This window comes from Callospermophilus lateralis, chromosome 4 (genome assembly GCF_048772815.1).
Source record: "Callospermophilus lateralis isolate mCalLat2 chromosome 4, mCalLat2.hap1, whole genome shotgun sequence".
Taxonomy (NCBI): domain Eukaryota; kingdom Metazoa; phylum Chordata; class Mammalia; order Rodentia; family Sciuridae; genus Callospermophilus; species Callospermophilus lateralis.
The window spans coordinates 9,530,874-9,550,876 of NC_135308.1; the positions used below are offsets into that span (position 1 = coordinate 9,530,874).

General features: G+C 49.9%; 1 protein-coding gene across 1 annotated transcript in view; it reads right to left on the reverse strand.

Annotated features, from left to right (window-relative positions):
- The window catches only part of Ephx2 (epoxide hydrolase 2), a 43,503-nt gene that overhangs the window by 6,488 nt on the left and 17,012 nt on the right, over positions 1-20,003 (reverse strand). The window contains exons 7-14 of the mRNA XM_076853541.1: positions 19,597-19,692; positions 19,057-19,135; positions 17,341-17,375; positions 12,888-12,914; positions 10,769-10,854; positions 6,865-6,976; positions 2,816-2,887; positions 216-249 (exon numbers count right to left, since the gene is read on the reverse strand). Coding sequence (XP_076709656.1) covers positions 216-249; positions 2,816-2,887; positions 6,865-6,976; positions 10,769-10,854; positions 12,888-12,914; positions 17,341-17,375; positions 19,057-19,135; positions 19,597-19,692 — 541 coding nt within the window. The remainder of the gene's footprint in view (positions 1-215; positions 250-2,815; positions 2,888-6,864; positions 6,977-10,768; positions 10,855-12,887; positions 12,915-17,340; positions 17,376-19,056; positions 19,136-19,596; positions 19,693-20,003) is intronic.

The window sequence follows — 20,003 nt, forward strand, 5'->3', positions numbered from 1 at the left end:
TCCTCGGAGCTCCAGCTACTGAAGATCTTGGTCCCAGCTCCCTAGAGGAAAGCCTGAGGTGGTGTGACCAGACCAGGGTCAGGGTCAGAGTGAGCACCAAGTACCACCCTGCAGGGACATTAGCTGGGCAAGCCAAGTTCAGGATTGGAAGGGAGGCTCGGGGCTTCTGCCACAGCAGTGTCCAGCTGACCCTCTCTGCTAGGCAGGACTCTTACCCATTTCTCGGACTTTGTGCACAGCCAGAAAGCCCTGCGGGAAGAAGAGTTGGAAGGAGGGTTCTGAGTGAAACAGGCACTGAAGCAGGTCATCCGAGGGAGCCCTGTCACAACAAAACACCGGAGCACCACAGCAGAGCCCTAAGGAGTGGGCGACATGTCCCAAGGCCTCAGTGCAGGACGCTGAACACTGCCCACGCATTGTTTTGTATGTGCACACCTGAGATAAAGCTTGATTTATTAAAGATCAACACCAGCAATGATAAAACAGACTGATTACAACAATACGGTAATAAGTCACATGACCGTGTCCTCTCTCTTTCACTCCCAAGACACCTTATGAGAAACAGAGATGATCCATGTCCCTGGGGACAATATGAGACTTCATCTCCCTACTCAGGATGGTGCACGATTTTAAACTTACAATTTATCTCTGGAATTTCCCACTTAATATTTTTTGGACCATGGGTGACCAAGAATAACGGAAAGCCACAGAAAGTGAAATGATGGGTGAGAAGGGACCACTCCGAGGGAACATGCTGAGCCCCCAGGAGAGACAGGAACATTTTAGGACTCTGGACTGAGGCTGGTCACAGATCTTGGTAATGTCAAGTCCTGGGGTTGTCAACCAAAGGGAGCAACAGATGAGATCTCAGACCTACGGCAGGAAGGGATGTGAAAACGAGATGCCCCTGTCCCTCCGTAGTGAATAGGGAAGAAGAGTTGGAAGGAGTGTCATGAGTGAAACAGGCACTCCTTGGTGTGCTGGATCCTCAGTTAAAGGATGGATTGGGAGAAGCGGGAAGGGGAAATACTGAGGAATGATACTGGCCAAATTATATTGCTATATTGTGTGCAAGGATGAATGTGTAACAACAAATCCCACCATCATGAACAACTATAATGCACCAATAAAAACACGGTGGGGGGCTGGAGATGTGGCTCAAGCGGTAGCGCAATTGCCTGGCATGCATGTGGCCCGGGTTCGATCCTCAGCACCACATACAAAGATGTTGTGTCCGCCAAAAACTAAAAAAAATAGATATTAAAATCCTCTCTCTCCTCTCTCTTAAAAAAAATTATAAAAAAAAAAACACAGTGGGGGGTGGACTAGGAAAAAATCCTTCCATCCTGACACATTTCAAAGGAGTTTATCCACATCAGCTTGTTACTAAGGGCACCTCTAAAATTCATAGCTACAGGCTTGCCTTCACACGTGCTTGCATCTGAATTTGCACTGTCTGCACAATCTGGAAACCCCAAGGTGTAAAGCAAAAGGCAATAAAGCGAGCTGTACTGGTAACGCCACAGGATGCTTGGCAGAAGAAATGCTCAGACACTCAAGAGGGTCATTTCCTCAATCCAGAAAGAGGAGACTGCTACAGACTAAGTGGTGCTAAAGATGAGTACCCAACTAAGATGACAAAGCTCACACACACACGTGACAAGGCCTCAGAGCAAGAGACAGTAGCAAATAGTAAGAAGACTCGACTCTCCAAAAAACATTAGATGATAAGAAAGAGAGAGGAAGAGAGAGGGAGAGGGAGAGAGAGGGAAGGAGGGAGAGAGAGGGAGAGGAAGAGAAATGGGTATGTTTGAAATGGTTAAAGACGCCAAAGAAAGAGGGGGGGTATAGTGGTGCATACCTATTATACCAGTGGCTCTGGGAGACCCTGTCTCTAAATAAAATACAAAAAAGGGCTGAGAATGTAGCTCAGTGGTCAAGGGCCCCTTGGTTTAATCCCTAGTATCCCCCTAAAAAAGAAATTAAAAAAAAGAAATACACAAAGGAAGGAACTGAATAATAAAAATAGAACAAAACCATAAAAAAATCAAAATGCTTTTAAAAAGAACCAAATAAAACTTTCATAAATTCAAAAAAGCTATTCATTGAAATTAAAAATTAAACTTCAAAGAAGGGTAAATGGTAGATTAGACACTGTAGTGTCCTAGATAATTCATTACCTAAAGACAATTAGTTAATACAGAGGAGTGAACACCTGAGACAGATTTCTCAAAAGCAATAACAAAGACAATTGTATACTTAGATAAACCATTCTTCAAGATCAAAAACAAAAGTAAAGATATTTTCAGGCCCCAACAGTCTGCTAACAGACTTATTGAGAAAACCACCAAAGGAAGCACTCCAGGAAAAAAGAAACTTAACACAGTATGAATGAGAGGTGCAAGACGTGACCAGAAGAGAAACTGGAGACACGGGAAAGCCTAATAGGCTCTGACTGTGCATACAACCCTAGTGAGGAAGACCTCGGATGCTAGGCAGGAGGTGCGCACTGTGGAGGTGAAGCACTCTAAACTTTTGGGGGCATTCAAGAAAGGGCTAGGGTTAGGGTTAGTCTGGGACTTGGATAACTCAGTACCCATATTAGGATGGTAATAGTGATAATGGTGTGATCACCTTTTGGTCTTGTGTGACGGTGAGAATGTGGCTCTTCTCAACTAACAGGGAACAGTAGAGTGGGGACCCCCATCACCCTGACCACAGAAGTCAAAGACAAGAGAGCCAAACTGTGGCTCTCAGGCAGCCCCTTCTTCAGAGCAGCCCCCTCCCGCCCTGACCCTGCTCCCTGACCGCTCACCTCGTCACTGGCTCTGAAGAAGCTTTTGAAAGTCCGACTCAGGTTTTGTTCAAGTTCAGCCTCGGCCACACCCTGCGACAGCCGAGAGGACAAAGTGAAGGACCCCCTGACATTCTGGAAACCAGCCCCCTTCCCCACCTGAATGAAAAAGCACCAAGCCCCAACCCACGCAGCCCGAGTTTCATTAGAATATGAAACTTTAGTATCCATTTTGAAACACATTTTTAGAAAGACTGAAATAAAATACAAGATGCTAACAGTATCCCCCGCTTCTCCAAGGTGGGTTCATGGGTGCTGCTTCCTTTATGTTCCCCCAAACTCCTGCTATGAGGATGTGTTACTTGCAAAGATCCCTCTAAAGGGAAGGGAGAAGGGGCTGGCACAGCAATAGGCGGCCACAGCTGAAGGGTGTTGAGAGGAGAGAAGGCTCCGCAGACTCTCTGAGGAGACCGGGGCTGAAGGTCAAAAGCGAAGAGTCCAAAGCTGGGCGTTCAAGCATCTCAGTTTTGCTGTAGTGACTTCAAATCCAACGCCTTTGATCTGGACCAAAGTTGTTACAGACCAGAAGCTGCCAATGGATTGTCTTCTAAAGGACAGAGAAGCAAAGCCCCGTTGTTCAAGAGCCGGGATGCTCATCCTTTGTAATGACAAATTACCAGGTTCTTCTGCCCGTGGAGGTGTTATTATGTGTAATTGCTTGATTCCTTCCAGTTCCAGCAGGCCAAACTGTGGGTCCTGACTGCTTGGCCGCGGGCATGGGGAGCAGAGCAGGAGGGGAGGGCGTGGGGCTGCGTGTCTGCTAATTTCTCTTCCACTCCTTTTTCCTTTTTCTTGTGCTTTTGAAATTGACATTCATAAGACACATATCTACTGCAAAAAAGATGCTGTGGTAATGTGGGTGAGGAGTTGACTGTCACACATAGATTTAAATGTCAGAGACATTTTGACCGGTGCTCTGTGTGGAGAGTCCATATTCATTAATTCATCTATCAAATGCTTATGGGGCTTCTAGTATGGGCCAGTTTCTCTGGGGGATGTAGAGATGAGAACGAGCTCTGTGTGCTTCAGGGGGGAGGCAGGTGGTAAAACGTGGAGGATAAGGCAGCTTACGGGACTGCCGTGGAAGGCACAGTAGACCTGGCTGCCCCAGAGACTGCAGTTAGCTTTTAGCAAAGGACAGCCCTGGAGCTGGGCCCTGGGAGAGGAGCAGACTCAGGTGGGCGGGTTGAGAGGGGAAAGGGCTGGGGATGTGCTGAGACTCCTTAACCTGGGGATAAAGATGGAGAAGGAGTGTTCCTAACTAAATAGTCAGGGATCCTTAATGTGGGCTTCAGGAGGTCTGCAGCATCTTGGAAACTGCCACAGGATTTAGCATGAACATTTTTCTGGGGAACGAGTCCCTAACTTGTCAAATCCTTAATCATACAGCGAAGGCAGAGAGCTGCTGGACGGGGCAGCCTTGCTGCTTGAGGCCAGTGCTGGGAGCAGCAGTGTCCACTCACTGGGAGCTGGTGAGAAAGCAGATCCCCAGGTCCTCTCCCAACTCTACCCAACAGGACTCTGAATTTTACCCTACCCCAGGCTGACCTGCAACGACCCACAACGACCCCACCCACACCACAGAGGAAGTGGTATCCCACCAGCAGACAACAGCTGGGGTGCCCCTGAGCCCCGCAGAGACTCCACCCCAGCAGGGGACCCCCCCAGGTGCACTGCCTCCTCTGGCTGGGCCGCCGAGGCACTGCCAGTATTGCTGATCTCAACACAGTCACAAACCAACACACCACACACAACACCTGGGACGTACCCTTCCCTGTGAAAGTCACTGCGTAAATGAGAAGAGAAGACCATCCCACTAGAGGCACAGACACACACAGGACTCGAGGCGACAGGAGCAGGCCCACTGGGCGCCCGCCTCCCCCTCTGCCTCTTCCTTCCTGCTCTTCTTCCTAGCCACCTCGTCCTGCTATTGCCTTTCTTTGGCAGTGGGAATAAAAACATGAATGAGGGACAGCGTGGGTCCATAAGGAACCCACAGATGGTGAGGAGACCAGACCAAAAACAGCCAATCTTGTAGAACTTAATGTTGTTAAGAATGTAGAAAATAATAATGATAATGATCATGGATTGATATTCTTCCTAGGCATCAAGCATGGTAAGAACAAGCATTATCTCACTTAATTCTTACAAAACCCCCATCTTTCAGGTAAGGAAACCGAGGCTCTGGGGAGCAGCTTCCCAGCTCATCAGGGCCAGCACTGGGGCTTGAAACCACGTGTGTTGCAGTCTAAAGTCCATCCCTTAGCTCTACTCTCAGGAGCCAAAAGGAGGAGCCCCTGTCCAGCTAGTCGGACAGGAGGACATTTGTCATTGGTCTGTGGGACTTAAACATCAGCCTTGGCTTTTGTAAATGAGTGTCAGTATCAGCTGGGCGGCAGCCAGAGAACAAACGCTCTTATCTGCTCCTCTTTCTGGCCTTCACCTCTACCCCACTCTCCCCGTCGGCCTGGTGGACTTTGATGAGCACAGGTTTATTTGCCTCTGAGCTCTTTGATTCCTTCCTGGCCCTTTGGAGCTACCCAGGCCCCTGTGAGGTCAAAGCCTTGCCCATGCCCTGTGGGTCCCTCCAAGCACTGAAATGCGTCCCCCAGCTCAGGAAGAGCAGCTGCTCTGGGATGGGGACAGCCCTCAATAAATAAGAGTCGTGGCCGAGGGTGACACAGGCTGGCCAGGGCTGCATCGATCACCTTGAACCAGTCCTGGTCAGCTGCCCCTCTCCCTGGCATTCAGCATGCTGCAGAAGGCCGCAATTGATCTCCACGGTAATTGAATCTCACAAATGGGCATCGGCGTAATTAAGGGGCCCACAGGGCTTCATCAGAAATCTCCAAGGGCAGAGCAGCACTGCCGCATGATGAATGGCCACCCTCCTGCCCTGCTCCCAAGGCACAGATCCGGAGCTCTCAAGGGCAGCGAGTATAGAACAAAACAAGGTGACCCCTCAGAGTGTGCAAGGACAAGGGCCCGCGGGTCACTAGACTGTTTTGTAGATGTGGTTTTAGGATTCTTCTCTCTGGGAACCTACGTTCAGACCCTACTCTACCCCAGAACCAGCCATAGAGCCTGCCCAAGCAGGAGGAGTCCCTGCGCTCCAGGAGCCTCCAGGAGCTCCCATTCACAGCTCTGCAGGGTCAAGAGCACAGGGATTATTTGCTGGTGGTGGAGGTGGGACTTCTTCCTGGAGGAGGGGGACATCCTGGAGGAAGCAGTCTCCAGCCTGGGACAGGCTTCAAGGCCAGGTTGAGGGGAGCAGGCACTCCCAGATGGAAGTCATGATGTGCTAACCAGGAGGCGGGACAGCAGAGTGCCTGGTTGGGAGACATTCTCCAGTCCAGCTCAGCGCGCAGGGTGTGTGGCTCTTTCATTAAGGTCTGGGTTGAGGAAGGATCTCTGCCATTCCTGAGCAGGAGACCATGATGCTCAGTGACCCCCCATCAAAGGTGGCAGTGACACCCCACATGTGTATCATCCATGGTCCAGGGGCTACCTTTGACAGGTGTCTTTGTGATGCATGGGTTAACACACTCAGCACACTTGGAACCTGCTGCAGGACTTTTTGGCTTTTGGTGACATAATTGCAAAACTCAGCTCTTCATGAGCAGATATACTAAGTCCTTGGTGACAGGCCAAGAGCTGTCTCCACCAAGAGAGACAGATTTCTCCAGCTTTCCAGCCAGAAAAGCAAGGGCAGGCAGCTCCCAGTGAGCATGCAGACCCCACTCCTCAATTTCAGAGAAGCAGGACAAGCAGTGCAGAGTCATCCCTCCACCCTGGCCCCATCCCTTCCCCCCATCCCAAACACACACAGAGATGCACCACCAACTGGAAAAGAACCAGCCAGCTCTGCAGCCAGCTGCACCCAAGCCAGACTGAAAAATCACTTCTGACTAATGCCACAGAAAATTAAAGGGGACTGAGATAAAGCAAGAGGGAGAAGGAGGGAGGACAGGGAGGAAAAGACAGAAGTCACCTCCATGCCCCACACTTACTGGTTCTTGGAAGTAGAGTTGGTAATCAAACACTGGGTTGGCTTTGATAATCTCCATGGGGGACACCTTGGGATTTGCTGGCATGAAGGGAGTGTTCACACTGGCCACTGCCCTGCAGGAATAAGAGGCGCGAAGTCAGAAAGCCTGCAAGAGGACAGTCTACAAGAACCAGGAAGGCCCTTGCATGTCAAAACTACACCTGCCAGGTCTCCCACCAGAAGTGTGTGGGATAATGGGATTAGAACTCAGATACATTTGGATTCCTAAACCAGTGGGATTTTTCCTCCAACTCAATTGCAATATTTCCTCACCTACCTGCCAAGACAAACACACACCCATACTACACACACCACATCAAGACTGACTAGGTGATGTAGACACTTGGATCTCTTCCTAGTTTTATTTTTTTGGGGGGGCTGTACAACTAAGTTACATCTCCAGTTCTTTTTATTTTTTATTTTGAGGCAGGGTCCAATTTTATTTTGAGACCTGCCTCCAACTTGTGATCCTCCTGCCTTAGCCTCCTGAGTCACTGGGATTACAAGCACCTGGCTGGATCTCTCAATTGAAGAATGTATTCACTGTTCACTTTTTTCCCATTCCTTCATCCACTCACTGTGTCTCCTTGGAGTAGACTAGGGAAGGGAAAACATAAAATAAATAAAGCACATCCTCTCTCCTCCAAAGAGTTCATTATAATTTAATAAGGACAGAGAGAGAGAGAGAGAGAGAGAGAGAGAGAGAGAGAAATGAGCAGATGACTGCATCATGAGGCCGACTGTGATAGAGCCATAGAATTGCAGGAAACACCATGAGAGTCCAAAGGACATAAAGAAGGTCTGAACTGGACATCATGGAGGGCCTCTGGAATAAGAGAGCACTTGAACTTGACCTTTGAGGGTGGAGAGAGTTGAGAGTTGAGAAAACACCCGACAGGACCATCCGAGGAAGCAGGAGCAGGGTCTGGACGTGGACCGAAGCTTGCAGTCCTACTGAGTGGAGGGAGGACACTGGTCAGAAGCCCAGCGTTTGGTGGGGGAATAAAAACAAAAGCCAGTGGGAGCCTGGACACGAAGGGCCCGAGTCTGGACTTGATGTTGTGAGACAGGAAACCATGAGGGCTTCCAAGCAGAGGGGAGACCGGCTCAGAGTCGCAGGGTGGGAGACTGATCCAGCAGTGACACAGCAAGAGTCCAGGGCACAGAGGTCAGCGGAGGTGCTGCCTGGCCACCCTCACAAGGAGCAGGAATAAGAAGGGGTGGGCTTGAGACCCAGTGGAAAGCAGAGTTGACAGGATAGTTAGTTGGCCTGGTCTGGAAAGGATTCCGCACCCCACCCAGCCTGGGGAAGCTTCCCTGCAGCGGAGATCAGAGGAGACGATGTCAGCAGGAGACAGGGACCAGGGAGAACCCATCAGGAGGGCCAAGGAAATGAACTGGGAGAGGAGCAGTATGGTTCGGGCCAGTGCTGGCCGATGTCATATAATTGAGCCACAAATGAAACTTAAAAATTTATCCCTAGAGGGGCTAGACTTGTGGCTCAGTGGCAGAGTGCTCACCTAGCACTTGTGAGGCACTGAGTTCCATCCTCAGCACCACATAAAAATAACAAATAAAATAAAGGTATTGTGTCCATCTACAACTAAAAACAAAATTCTTAAAAAAAATTTACCCCTAGCCACCATAAAATAAATAAAAAGAGAGATTAAATTTTAACATTTAACCAAAGATATCTATAATATTAATAATTCAATATACATAATTCATATAATCAATAATCATTAATGAGCTATTTCACATTTCTTTCTTTATTTTTTTTTTTTGCACGCCCTTGAAACCTGGTTGGTGTTTTTCATGTATGGTAAACTCGATTTGATTGGCCACATTTTAAGACCGATAGCCACATGGCTGGTGGCTGCAATAGAGGGTGGTACAGATTACAGTACAAAATAAATTATATGGACAGCTATAGGCTTCTAATGTCACAATGGCAAACCTATTTTAAGTATTACTGAAGTCACAGATCAAGAAATTTTAGTTTTTACTAAATATTCTGAGGGTCAAAGGGTTTTCTTTTTTAATAAACTTCACACAGGGGCTGGGATTGTGGCTCAGCGGTAGAGCTCTTGCTTAGCCTGGGTGAGGCCCTGGGTTCGATCCTCAGCACCACATAAAAATAAATAGATAAAACAAAGGTATGGTGTCCAACTACAACTAAAAAATCTAAAAATATATTTAAAAAAATAAACTTCACACATAATTTATTCCCCACATATAAAAAAAATTGTCATTGTAAAATGAGGAAACACAGCCTCTGGCAGGAGCAGAGTCTCCAGGTGATTGGCAAAGACAAGAAGGATGTCAAAGGGTCTTCTTGGGCCAATGAGTGAGCAGCCCTGAACTAAATAAGCCCACAGCTGATCTCAGAAGAAAATCAAACAAAGGATGGAAAAAGATACTCCCATACGGGGGCTATTTTCCCACTTATTATCTGGTTAGGGAAGTGCAGGTCAATGTTGTCACCAATATTCTTAAAGGACAGGTTTGCCCCTGCCCAGAAGACTGTTTCCCATCACAGACTGCCCTGGAAGAGGGTCTTGGTTCCTCCGCCTCTGGGGACTGCAGCGGCAGGCTGCCCAGTGACAGCCGAAGTGACAGCCACCACTGCCGGGGCCACGGTGGACACGCCAGAGAACAAGAAGTGGAACCGGAAACCAGAGCACGCCAAGGGGCCTTGGATTTCATGTCATTTGGGCAAAATTTTTAATTCTCATGGGAGAGATTAAGTTTAGTAAAAGAACAGGGTGTTTTTTTTTTTTTCTTTAATCTCCTTTAAGATAGTTTCTTGCTATAGTTCCTCTTGTTCATTCCTAAAAGCACATGTTCTGCCCACAGAGCAACTGTTTGGTTAACTTGATTTAAGAACCAAGCTCTTGTTTCCATTGCCGAGGGTGGGCAGGGGTGTTAGGAAGATCAGCAGAACAGGAGCACAAAAACTTTTTTAAAAATATGTATATACGTGGCCATATAACTAATGTGATTCTGCAACCTGTACACTTGGAAAAATGAGAAATTATACCCCATTTGATTCAAATGTATGATATGTCAAGATCATTGTATTGTCATGAGCAACTAATAAAAAAAATCTTTTAGGAAATGTTTGATTCTTTTTAGTCTTGGATGTAACCTGGCCAGGTGAGCAGGGGCTGAGGCTGAACCCAGTTCTCTGGACAGAAACTTAGCTATTGAGAAAATAACTGGATCAGCTGGGAGGCAGAGGGCTGCTGAGAACCATGTTAACCTAACTCGCTAGGTGGGGCTCAGGCAGGTTTTGGCTGTGACTTGCCAGCCAAAAGGGGTACAGCCACGAGGCCATCCACTGTCAGGGTTCCAGACCTGACATCTGCAGCTGCTGCTGGAGACTGGAAATGCCTTTCTCGTGGTCATGTGCCGCCTGATGGTGAGGGCGAGACGCCATGTCCAGGCAGGAGTTCTCACTGCTGCCTGTGGCTGAGGAGGCAGGCCTGAGAGGTGAAGTGATCCGTCCCATAGCCACTTTGGGGCAGGATGGAAGGGCAGGTGCTCTGACTCCACCCAGAGGAGCACTCTCTCCTGCACTCGGGCACCTTCCTCCTCACCTGTTCCCTCAGAGTCTGCCATGGATCTCCCACTAGCCACCAGGCCCTGGATTATTTGTCCCAGGACCAGTAACAGGCACAGGTGCTGCTCCCCAAGACGAGAGCTCCTGGTGAACCTGTCAACGGGCCCTGAAGATCTGGGTGGGGTCACTCTCCCACATCACCCATTAGTTTTCAAGAAGTCTTGTGGGAGGGAGATCCGAGGGACAGTTTTCAAGGCATTTAAGTCCAGTCTCTCCAGATGCTGGTTATGTGTGGCCTGCTCACCTCACTCTGTCGGGGTAGAAGAGAGCCATGTTCCACACCAGCACGCCGGCCCAGTCGTGGCCAATGAACACTGCTTGCGGGATGCCCTGGTGGAAGAGAAAGGAGGGACCCCATGTGGGAGAGCCCAACGCCTCGCCCTGCAAGCCCAGGGTCTCCACAGACCCCTCGCGAGCTTCCCACGACGTTCACCCTCCTCAATCCTCATCCCTATATATCTCCAGCCCCCACACCTTCTCTCCAACTGGCCTTTTTATTCTCTTAGAAGACTGAGGCCACTGGCCACGAGTTCCTTCCCTCTCGTCACCTTCTCGCAGTCCGATTGCGTTTCCCCCTTTCCTCTGTCTCTCCTAGTTGAAGTGCACCCTCCCTCCCCAGGTTCCACGTTCACATTTCACAGACTACGATTCCACCCTCGCTCTTTGGGGAGTGCTCCTGGGGCATGCTCCTTCCAGTCCAAAAGCATCTTTGTCTCCCCTTTCCCTTCTGCTTTGCTGCTGATGATAACAGCTCCCCTCTAATGAGCACCTACTACGACATGCGAGGTCCTGACCTCCATGCTAGGAATTGACCGGAACCCCTCCACTAATCTCTAATACCCGTCTCACAAAGGGAACCTGGCCTCCCACCCTCAAATACACCAGGCTCTCTCCTCTACCCCAGCTGCTGCCCCAGTTGGCCACCTCAGGGCCGTTCAGACCCTCCCCACCTTGGTGGTTCCTAGGTACAGTCCCTGCTGTGCTCTTCACATCTTCAAACTTCTCATGGTGGTGTGCACCAGTTGTCTGCCTAAGCACCATCTAAGTCCCCAAAGCTTGGCTTCTCTCCGTCATCCCCAAGTCCAGTGCCACCTCCCGCTGAAGGCCACTGCTCGCCAGCAACGGTGGGGTGTGGGTTTCCCCTCCTCAAGCTCCCTGCTCTTCTGCAGCGTCAGACATCTCCTCTGCCACTGCCTTCCCATGGCTTCGTGGTGCTGGGCCCTCCAGCCTCGCGTGCCCCTGGCTCTGCTCTCTCCTGTGCCTCTCAAGGGCAAGTATTTTGCAACTCGGCTGTCAGGACCCTCCTTCTGAATGGACACTGTCCACAGAGAATTCACCTGCTCCAACCTCTTCAGCTACCATCCCGTGGGAGGCAGAGGCCCACCTGGTCTGCAGGTGGCCCAGGTTCCTTGCTGCATGTCCTAGCAATGACCCAAAGATGGACACCTGATTCCACTGACCTGTAACCACAAGCCCCTCTTTCCACAGTTGGACATGTTCTCAGACAGCTGGAAGTTTTATAGCGAGAAGTTACAGAGAGTCAGAAACCAACTTGCTGACCCTTTGAGCTTAGACTTCTGACCTTCAGAACTGTGAGGTCTGGGCAGCCGCACCAGGCCATGCTCACTTAGAGGTCTCCATCACACACGACACTGGCAAACCCAATTCCGTCCACGGAGCTGAGACCGTGCCGAGGGCAGACTCTCAGCTCCTCTCCTCCCATGCACCCTGTAGATCTGGGAGTTGGTGGTCTGAGTCTTCTCTCCACCCCCACATCTCATTCATAAGCCGAGTCCCTCTGCCTTGTGGTTCTCTCTGCTCTGTCCCTCTGTTGTCACTGACCTGGCATAGCCACGGTCCCCAAGTCTGCCCTGCAGGTTCTTTCTGCCCCCAACCTAATCTGGGGAGGCAGAGGACATGACAGGGCAGGGTCTGAGGAACAGTGGTGCTCATGCCATTCTTCATCACTGAGACGGACATGGCCAGCGATGCCAAATGAAGGCATTAGCTCTTAGATTTGTCAGAGTACATGACTGCACAAAGCTGTGAAGCGTCTGCCTATGGGACATTGTCCAGTGCCTTTCCCTGATACCCAAGGCTCTCCTCCCTGGCCAACCCAGCAAAGGTACTTCCCTGGACTTCCTGGAACAAACAGAGAAGCATGCCCCCCCCCACACTGCCCTCCAAATACTCCCTGTCAGTCTTTGTCACGCTCCTCCCCCAGCTGCCCCAACTGGGCCCTTCCCCTGCCCTGGCTATCTCTGCTCAATGGAACGGACTGCTGAATGGCAAAGGCCACCTTTCCGTAATTCCCCAGGCCCACCAGAGTTCTCCAAAGACACCTGCTGTGCCCATTGACCTACCAGCTTATCCAGGAAGGTGACCATTTCCTAAGAAAGAAAACAGACATAAAATCAGAAATCGAATCCACCCACCCCATCCTCCTCAAGATCCTGGTTACTGTGTTTGTGCCATGAGCTGATGGCGTGCCCCACAAATTCCTATGTGGAAGCCCTAACCCCCCAGTCAGACTGTGACTGTGTTTGAAGACAGGGTCTTTAAAAATGAAGTCCTTAGGGTGGGACTATTCCAATATGGCAGGTGTCTTCATAAGAAGAGATCAGGACATGGACACCCACAGAGAAAAGGCCAGGTGGGAACACAGGGAGAAACCAAGGAGACGCATCTGCTAGCCAAGGAGGGAGGACTCAGGAGAAACCAACCTTGCTGACCCTTTGAGCTTGGACTTCCGACCTTGAGAACCGCGAGAAACGTATGTCTGCAGTCAGTGGTACTGTGTCGTGGCAGCCCTGGGTGCCTGAGACGGTCACCAAAGAAGACTTTGGCTGAGGGTTTCCCAGAGATTCCTAAGGTGCCTAGCGGCAGCAGCACACCAGAAGCTCTCCGTGAGGACCAGGCCTAGGAGTGTCCCCGTGGAAGGGAGAGTCTTCCAGGCTAAGGTTCTCCCAGGAGGCAGGGTGCAGCATTTTGGTCCAGCCTCAGTGGACAGAGTGACCCGAGTCCCCATCAGCCACAGAATATGAGGGATGGGATTCGCCTTTCATATAAGCACAGGAACCCATTTACATTCTCCTTCTAGGGACACCAGCTGATGTTCCTGTCTAAAGCCATTCGCCCAGCACTACCGTCTCCTTCCAAGTATCTCCTGACTTTCCCTTTTATTCTTCTACCTTTGGGGTTCTCGAACTCGCTCCCCACCCTTGCCCAAGTTCCTGATGCTGCTGTCTGGGGGCCTCATCTCTGCAGCACCTCCTCCCTTTCAGCTGTGGGAGCAACTCAAAGCCTGGGATTTTGCTTCTCAGCAACTTTTAGTGGCTGCTTAGGGGCAAGGTGGAATCAAAGTCAGTAATTCCAGGACAGGTAGATCTTTTAGTGCCCCTGTGGTGATGCAAAGTTTTATTTCTAACTACAGCCTCATTTTCACAGCTTTACTGATCCCAGGAAAAATGGTTTCCAGAAAGAGGGGTCTGGGCTAATAGACATTCTCCAGGGCTTGCCCATGTCACCATTGGAAAACTCACCAAGGAAGCTCCACAGCCAGGCCAAAAGCGTGGAATCACCTGGCACGACATGATCCCCTTATCCTGCCAGGAGGAAGCACCTGCCCTGCCACTGCTTCCCTCCCCAGTGCCCCCCCTCAGGGTGGGACCTAGTAAGCTCCCAGACCTGTGTGGAGAACGCTGATTTGAATCATCGCTTCTGTCTCATGTCTGCGTTGTGCTGGGAACTTCCTGTGCAAAAGTGCAAGTTAAGATGCCCCTTTGCTACGGTGACGCCAGCCTGAGAAGTCTATATACAAAGATGAAGAGCTGTATCAGTCTGAAACTCAAGCTCGGGCACCCACTCCCGGGGATAGAGAATTCTGGGCATGATAAGAATTGATGTCCTGCAAATTTCACTGCAACATTCAAGTCAGTCTGCTTTTCTGAGACTTTCTCACAGATAAACTTTGATGAAGTTTATACATAATAAAACCTATATAATAAATGTGCTGAGCTAACTCTGGGTTGGTCACACTCCATCAGAGGTTGGCTACCAACCTGACCCCAGGTTTTCCTCTCTATGTGTGTCTATTTGTCTTTTCTTCATCTCCTCTTGTCCCTGGCCAGTTTTCCCCTGAATTAACAGCCACAGCTGAGAGATGAGAGGACCACAGCAACCTAAAACACACACCCACCAATAAAGCACACCTAGAGCCTGCAGTGCGGCACTGTCTGAGCCCTGGGACGTGGCAGCAGGCAGAACACACCCCGGACCTCAGGGGACCTTAATTCAAAAAGACAGATGAGCAGTGGATGGAACATGCCAGGCTAGCCCTGCCCCTCCCCCCAACCACAGTGGTCACTCTGTCCCCTCTGACCTCTTGAAGTCTCTGGTGAAAATCCTGGATCCTCTCCCTGGAAACACACAGGGGCACCTGTTTCTCAAAATCTGCAAACACTTCCAGGAGTTCATGGCCCTTTAGGATCCTGAACACCACAGAGGACACGTCCCCACTTAACGGCATATGGCCATGTCTTTTCTCTTCCCAGTCCACCGCAGAGGCTGAATGAGTTCAGTGTTCCCCCGCACCAGAGCCCACAGAATCTTACTCAGACCTGGCAGGTGCCTGGGAAAACGTAGCCCAACCATTCACTGCACTTTACACCTGAGAATAATACCTGCCACAGGTAAGTGACTCACCCAAGGTCACACAAAGAAAATTGGGGGCAGACAAGTCTCTACATGTTAATGAGCTTCAGAGATACTATTGCAATGCTGCATTCCAGCATTCCCAACCAGGAAATCTAGGACTACAGAAGCACAGGGAACGGGCTGACAGATTCCATAAAGGTGCCCATTCTCCAGCCAGTCAAACCTCTGCACACCCATTTTCAGTGGCCAAGAGATGGAATCACACTTGTTGAATGGATGAAGAGAACGTGGCACATACACAAAGAAATACTATTCAGCCATAAAAAGAATGTCATTCTGTCATTTGTAACAACACATACAAGCCTAGAGAACTCTATGATAAGTGAAACAGGCCAGACACAGAAGGCAAACACCGCACAGCCTCACTCAGATGTGGAATCTCATACATTCGATCTCATGGAAGTATGAGGTAGAACAGTGGTCACAGGAAGCCGAGGTGGGTAAGTGTGAGAGCAGATGATCAGTCACGGGATATGGGATTACAGTTAGATGGCAGGAATACGTGTCAATAGACCCATTGTACAGCAAGGTGACTATAAATAATGAAGATATACTGTATACCCAAGAAATGTACAGGGTAGATGTTTATGCTCTCCCCTCGAAAATGATAACCACGTGAGCTGATATTACTGTTACATTCCAAAATGCATGCACAGTTCAAATCATCATGTTGCAAATAGGACAAAACACACCATGTTACCTGTTAATTTGAAAAGTGAAGTTAAAATTAGATCTTTAGCTTTAAAAAAAAAATTGTGTAAAGAACTGTCATGCAAATTTAGAGAATTGGGGTTGAAAAAATGAATTTTCAATATATTGTGGGGGATAGAGTTGAAAAAATGCTTTTTATGGGCCTTGACAGCAGGCAAACTATCCCATTTTCTGTAATCCTGTCTTTAAAGTTAATGTAATTAACTATTAAAATCTTACACTAACAATACTATGATAATTTTTTTAAAAAATCAACTTTATTGATATGATTCACATGCCATAACATCCTCCCTTTTAAAGTGGACAGTTCAGGGGTCTTTATTAGATTCACAGAGTTGTGAAACCATCACCATTATCCAGTTTCAGAAAATCTTCTTTGCCTCAAAAAAACTGCGTACTCATTGGCCGTCACCTCCCTTTTCCTTCCCTGTGCTTGGCAAACAACCACTCCTATAATTTCTGGGCCTATAGATTTGCCTGTTCCAACTATTGCATATGTAACATGTAGTTTTTGAAACTGGCTTCTACTGAACACAATGCCTTCAAGGTTCGCTCGTGAGGAAGCGTGCACCACTACTTCAGCACCGCTTCACGGTCAGGAATGTTCTGGCCCATGGGCGGACCACATTTCGCCAGCTGATAGACAGTTGGGTGGTTTGCACTTTGTAGCTACCACGAATGTTGCTGTGTCAACCCTGGTGTCTGGTTTTCTGGGGGCACATGTGATGGATCCTCTTGGGTAAATTCCTAGTTCAGTGATGCTTACAGGTGGCCTGGGAGGACCGGAGCGTCTCTCTTGACCTCATTTGTTTGGGGCAGCAGGACTCCCCCAGGAGTGCAGTTCTCTGAAGCGACCCCTCATGCCCATTCCAAAAATAGATTCTGACAGGTCTAAGTGGGGGTCCAGGTGAGTGGACAGCAGTGGGACAGGAAGAGGGTCCCACTCGGGGTCACTGGGGAGATCCTGGCTGCAGGGGAGTCACCAGGAGATCACGAGCAGGAGAGGGGGCGGAGGCAGACCTGGGACTAAGGAAGAACAGGCTCCTCTGGAAATTGGGCTTTTCCCTGACTTGCTGCTGTGATGCCAAAGCCCCCCGTGGGGCTGAGGGCCGGACACACAGGGATGAGGAGTGTGGAGGCGCTACCTGACCTACAGACTCCACCACCTTCACCTGCCTAACACTCGGTTTCCCCGGGAAACACACTAAACACTTCGTGCATGTTGGTGACCACTTAGAAAAGTCACCCCAACTTGCAGGAAGGATTCACACTCAAATGCTGTGCAATCCTCTTTCTTAGGGTTTAACTGGACACCCGAGCTTCTGGCTTCCATCCACAAAAACCTGGAGTGGAAAACATGTTCCAGATGTTATCAAAGATCCTTCTTACCTTACATAACACTTCCATGGCATATTCTTCTATTTCTGCAATTCAAAAAATAGAGAAATACATTTGACTCACATGATTCAAAATATAACAACAAACTAAAAGGACCCCTTTTAAAACCAACCAATCAACCCCAAACTTCTTACGTTTAAGTCTTCAGTTCTTTGTGACTCTTTGTGTGTGTGTGATGTGAGACAAGGGCCTGGTTTCATTCCTGTGCATGTCCCCCACTGCCACCTGCTGAGACCATCCCTCCCCCGTCGTGCACTCTCAGCACCTTGTCCAGAGTTGGCTGACAGTAAGTGGATGCTGCTCCGTTCTGTTCCACTGGTCTATGTGTCTGTTTGTAGGTTTGGGTTGTGCTGTTTAATTACTGTAGGTTTATAATAATGTCTGGAATCAGGAAGTGGGATCTCACTTGCCTCCAGCTTTGTTCTTTTTCAAGACTGAGTTTGCTGTTTATGACTTTGGTGGTTCCATATAAATTGCAGAATTGCTCTATTTCTATAAAAAACACCACTGGAAGAATAGCTGGGCATGATCAAGGGGACAAAGAGGTGGATAGCAGCTCAGCTCACTCATCCTGTCCACCACTGATATCACCGACACCAGGAAGGACCTGGATTGCACTCATGCCTGGCCACTCTGCATCTCTGCTCTCTGTGCCTGAGGCTCTTAAGAGTTCGGGGCTGAGGACCCACTAGAACTAGTCAAAACAAAGGACTCTAACCACGGGGAACAGGCTCATAGCCCCAGTCACAGACTCCGGGTTCCCAGGTCATCTACTGACCATCTGGATAGATTCCCACAGAAATCCACAGACACTGGGTTAAGAATCTGGCCTACAAATCACCACCAGACCCTGCCCTTCTACTTCTGGGTAAATATCCTAAAGAATGAAAAGCAGTGGCTCACAGATACTTATTTGTACACTCATGTTCACAAGAGCATGATGTGAAGTAGCCAAAGGACGGAGACAACTCAAGTGCGCCCAGGTTCACACAGGTGCTCAGGATAAGCAGAATGTGGTGTGCGCACACAAGAACTCGCATTCAAGTGCGGTGCCGTGGTACATGCCTGTAATTCCAGTGGCTTAGGAGGCTGAGGCAGGAGGATTACAAGTTCAAAGCCAGCCTCAGCAACAGCGTGGCGCTAAGCAACTCAGAGAGACCCTGTCTATAAATCAAATACAAAATAGGGCTGGGGGTGTGGCTCAGTGGTTGAGTGCCCTGAGTTCAATCCCGGGTATGCCCCCCCAAAAAAGAATTAGCATTCAGCCTTAAGGAGGAGGAAGGTTTGCACTATGCCACGACACGGATGAGCCTGGAGGACGTTAGATTAAGTGAAATGAGCCTGTCACAAAAGGGCACATACCATTCCATATGTGAGGACCTGGAGGAGCCAGTCCTTGGAGGGAACAGTGGCAGCTGCCGGGGGCTGGGGCAGGAGAGGTGATGCAGGTGGCAGAGCAGCCTGTGTTCTATACCCCTGATGACCAGCAGGAGGCTCCCTGGGCACAGGCCTGGGGCTCCTGGGTTCATTTAGAGCATGGGGAACGGGCACTTGTGAACCCCGAGGGTACAGACAGAGGACACCGCAGGGGCAAGTCAGACCCCTTAGGATGGCTACCGTAGCCAGGGGTAGGAAAGCCCAGGTGCTGGAGAGCTCAGACAGGGAGAAGCAGGACCCCACGGGACAGCTGCAGGACAGCCAACCCACCTGGAGGGGAGGACGAGTCTCCATAGCCTTTCATGTCCATAGCCAGGACCCGGTAACCCGCCTGAGCCACAGCAGGGATCTGGAAAACAAAGATTCAGGCACCCGCACCACGGCCTCATCAGTCGATGAACCTTCAAGACTGCCGAACCTTCAAGACTGCTTCCCTCTAGCCCCTGCTCCTAAAACGGGTCATTCCAAAGTCCACAGGGTACTACCTGGCTTCCTCACCACAGAGCTGGAAGGGGCCCCCAGGCAGGGCCGCCATGAACAGCGGTGGGGTTTGTGCACTGAATCAATGACACATTTAGGAGGGCACCTTTTACCAAGATTCTCAGCAAGATTTTATTAGAAGAACCCGCCTTTTCCTAACTGGTTCAGGTGCCGTGGGGCCTACCACAGCTCTGAGATCTGGAGCCTTCTCCACCGAGGCCCCTTTGGAGATGATGCTCCACTTCCTCATCACATTCCAGACTGGCCACCTCTCCCGGATGTCCCCTCCCCTCATCCTGCCTGGGGTGTGCCTTCCTTAGTCTCCCTTACCTGGTACCTCCAAGAGAACCAGCTCTCAGGAAACCCATGGCAGAAGATCACCACAGGGCCGGAGCCCAGCTCCACGAAATGCAGACGGACCCCAGGCTGTGGGAAGAGAGGGAGGAGACAGTGACCACCGAGTCTGGGGCCCCTCCTGCAGACCACCTGGCACGGGCCACTTCAGCGGGTGGCTGGATCTCACAGGACCCCGCTTTCCAAGCTGAGGACCCCAGGGCTAGGTGATGATGGCTGGAAGGGCGCTGGTCTACCTGCACTAACACAGGCAGCTCTCACTTCAGGGTGGGAAGGTGCCGGGGCTGGACACCCACAGAAGCAGAGGGACCTCACCTTCCCCGTGTTGTTCTGAAGAGTTTTCAGCACTTGAAACTGGGGACTAATTTGGGACAAAGCTAAAT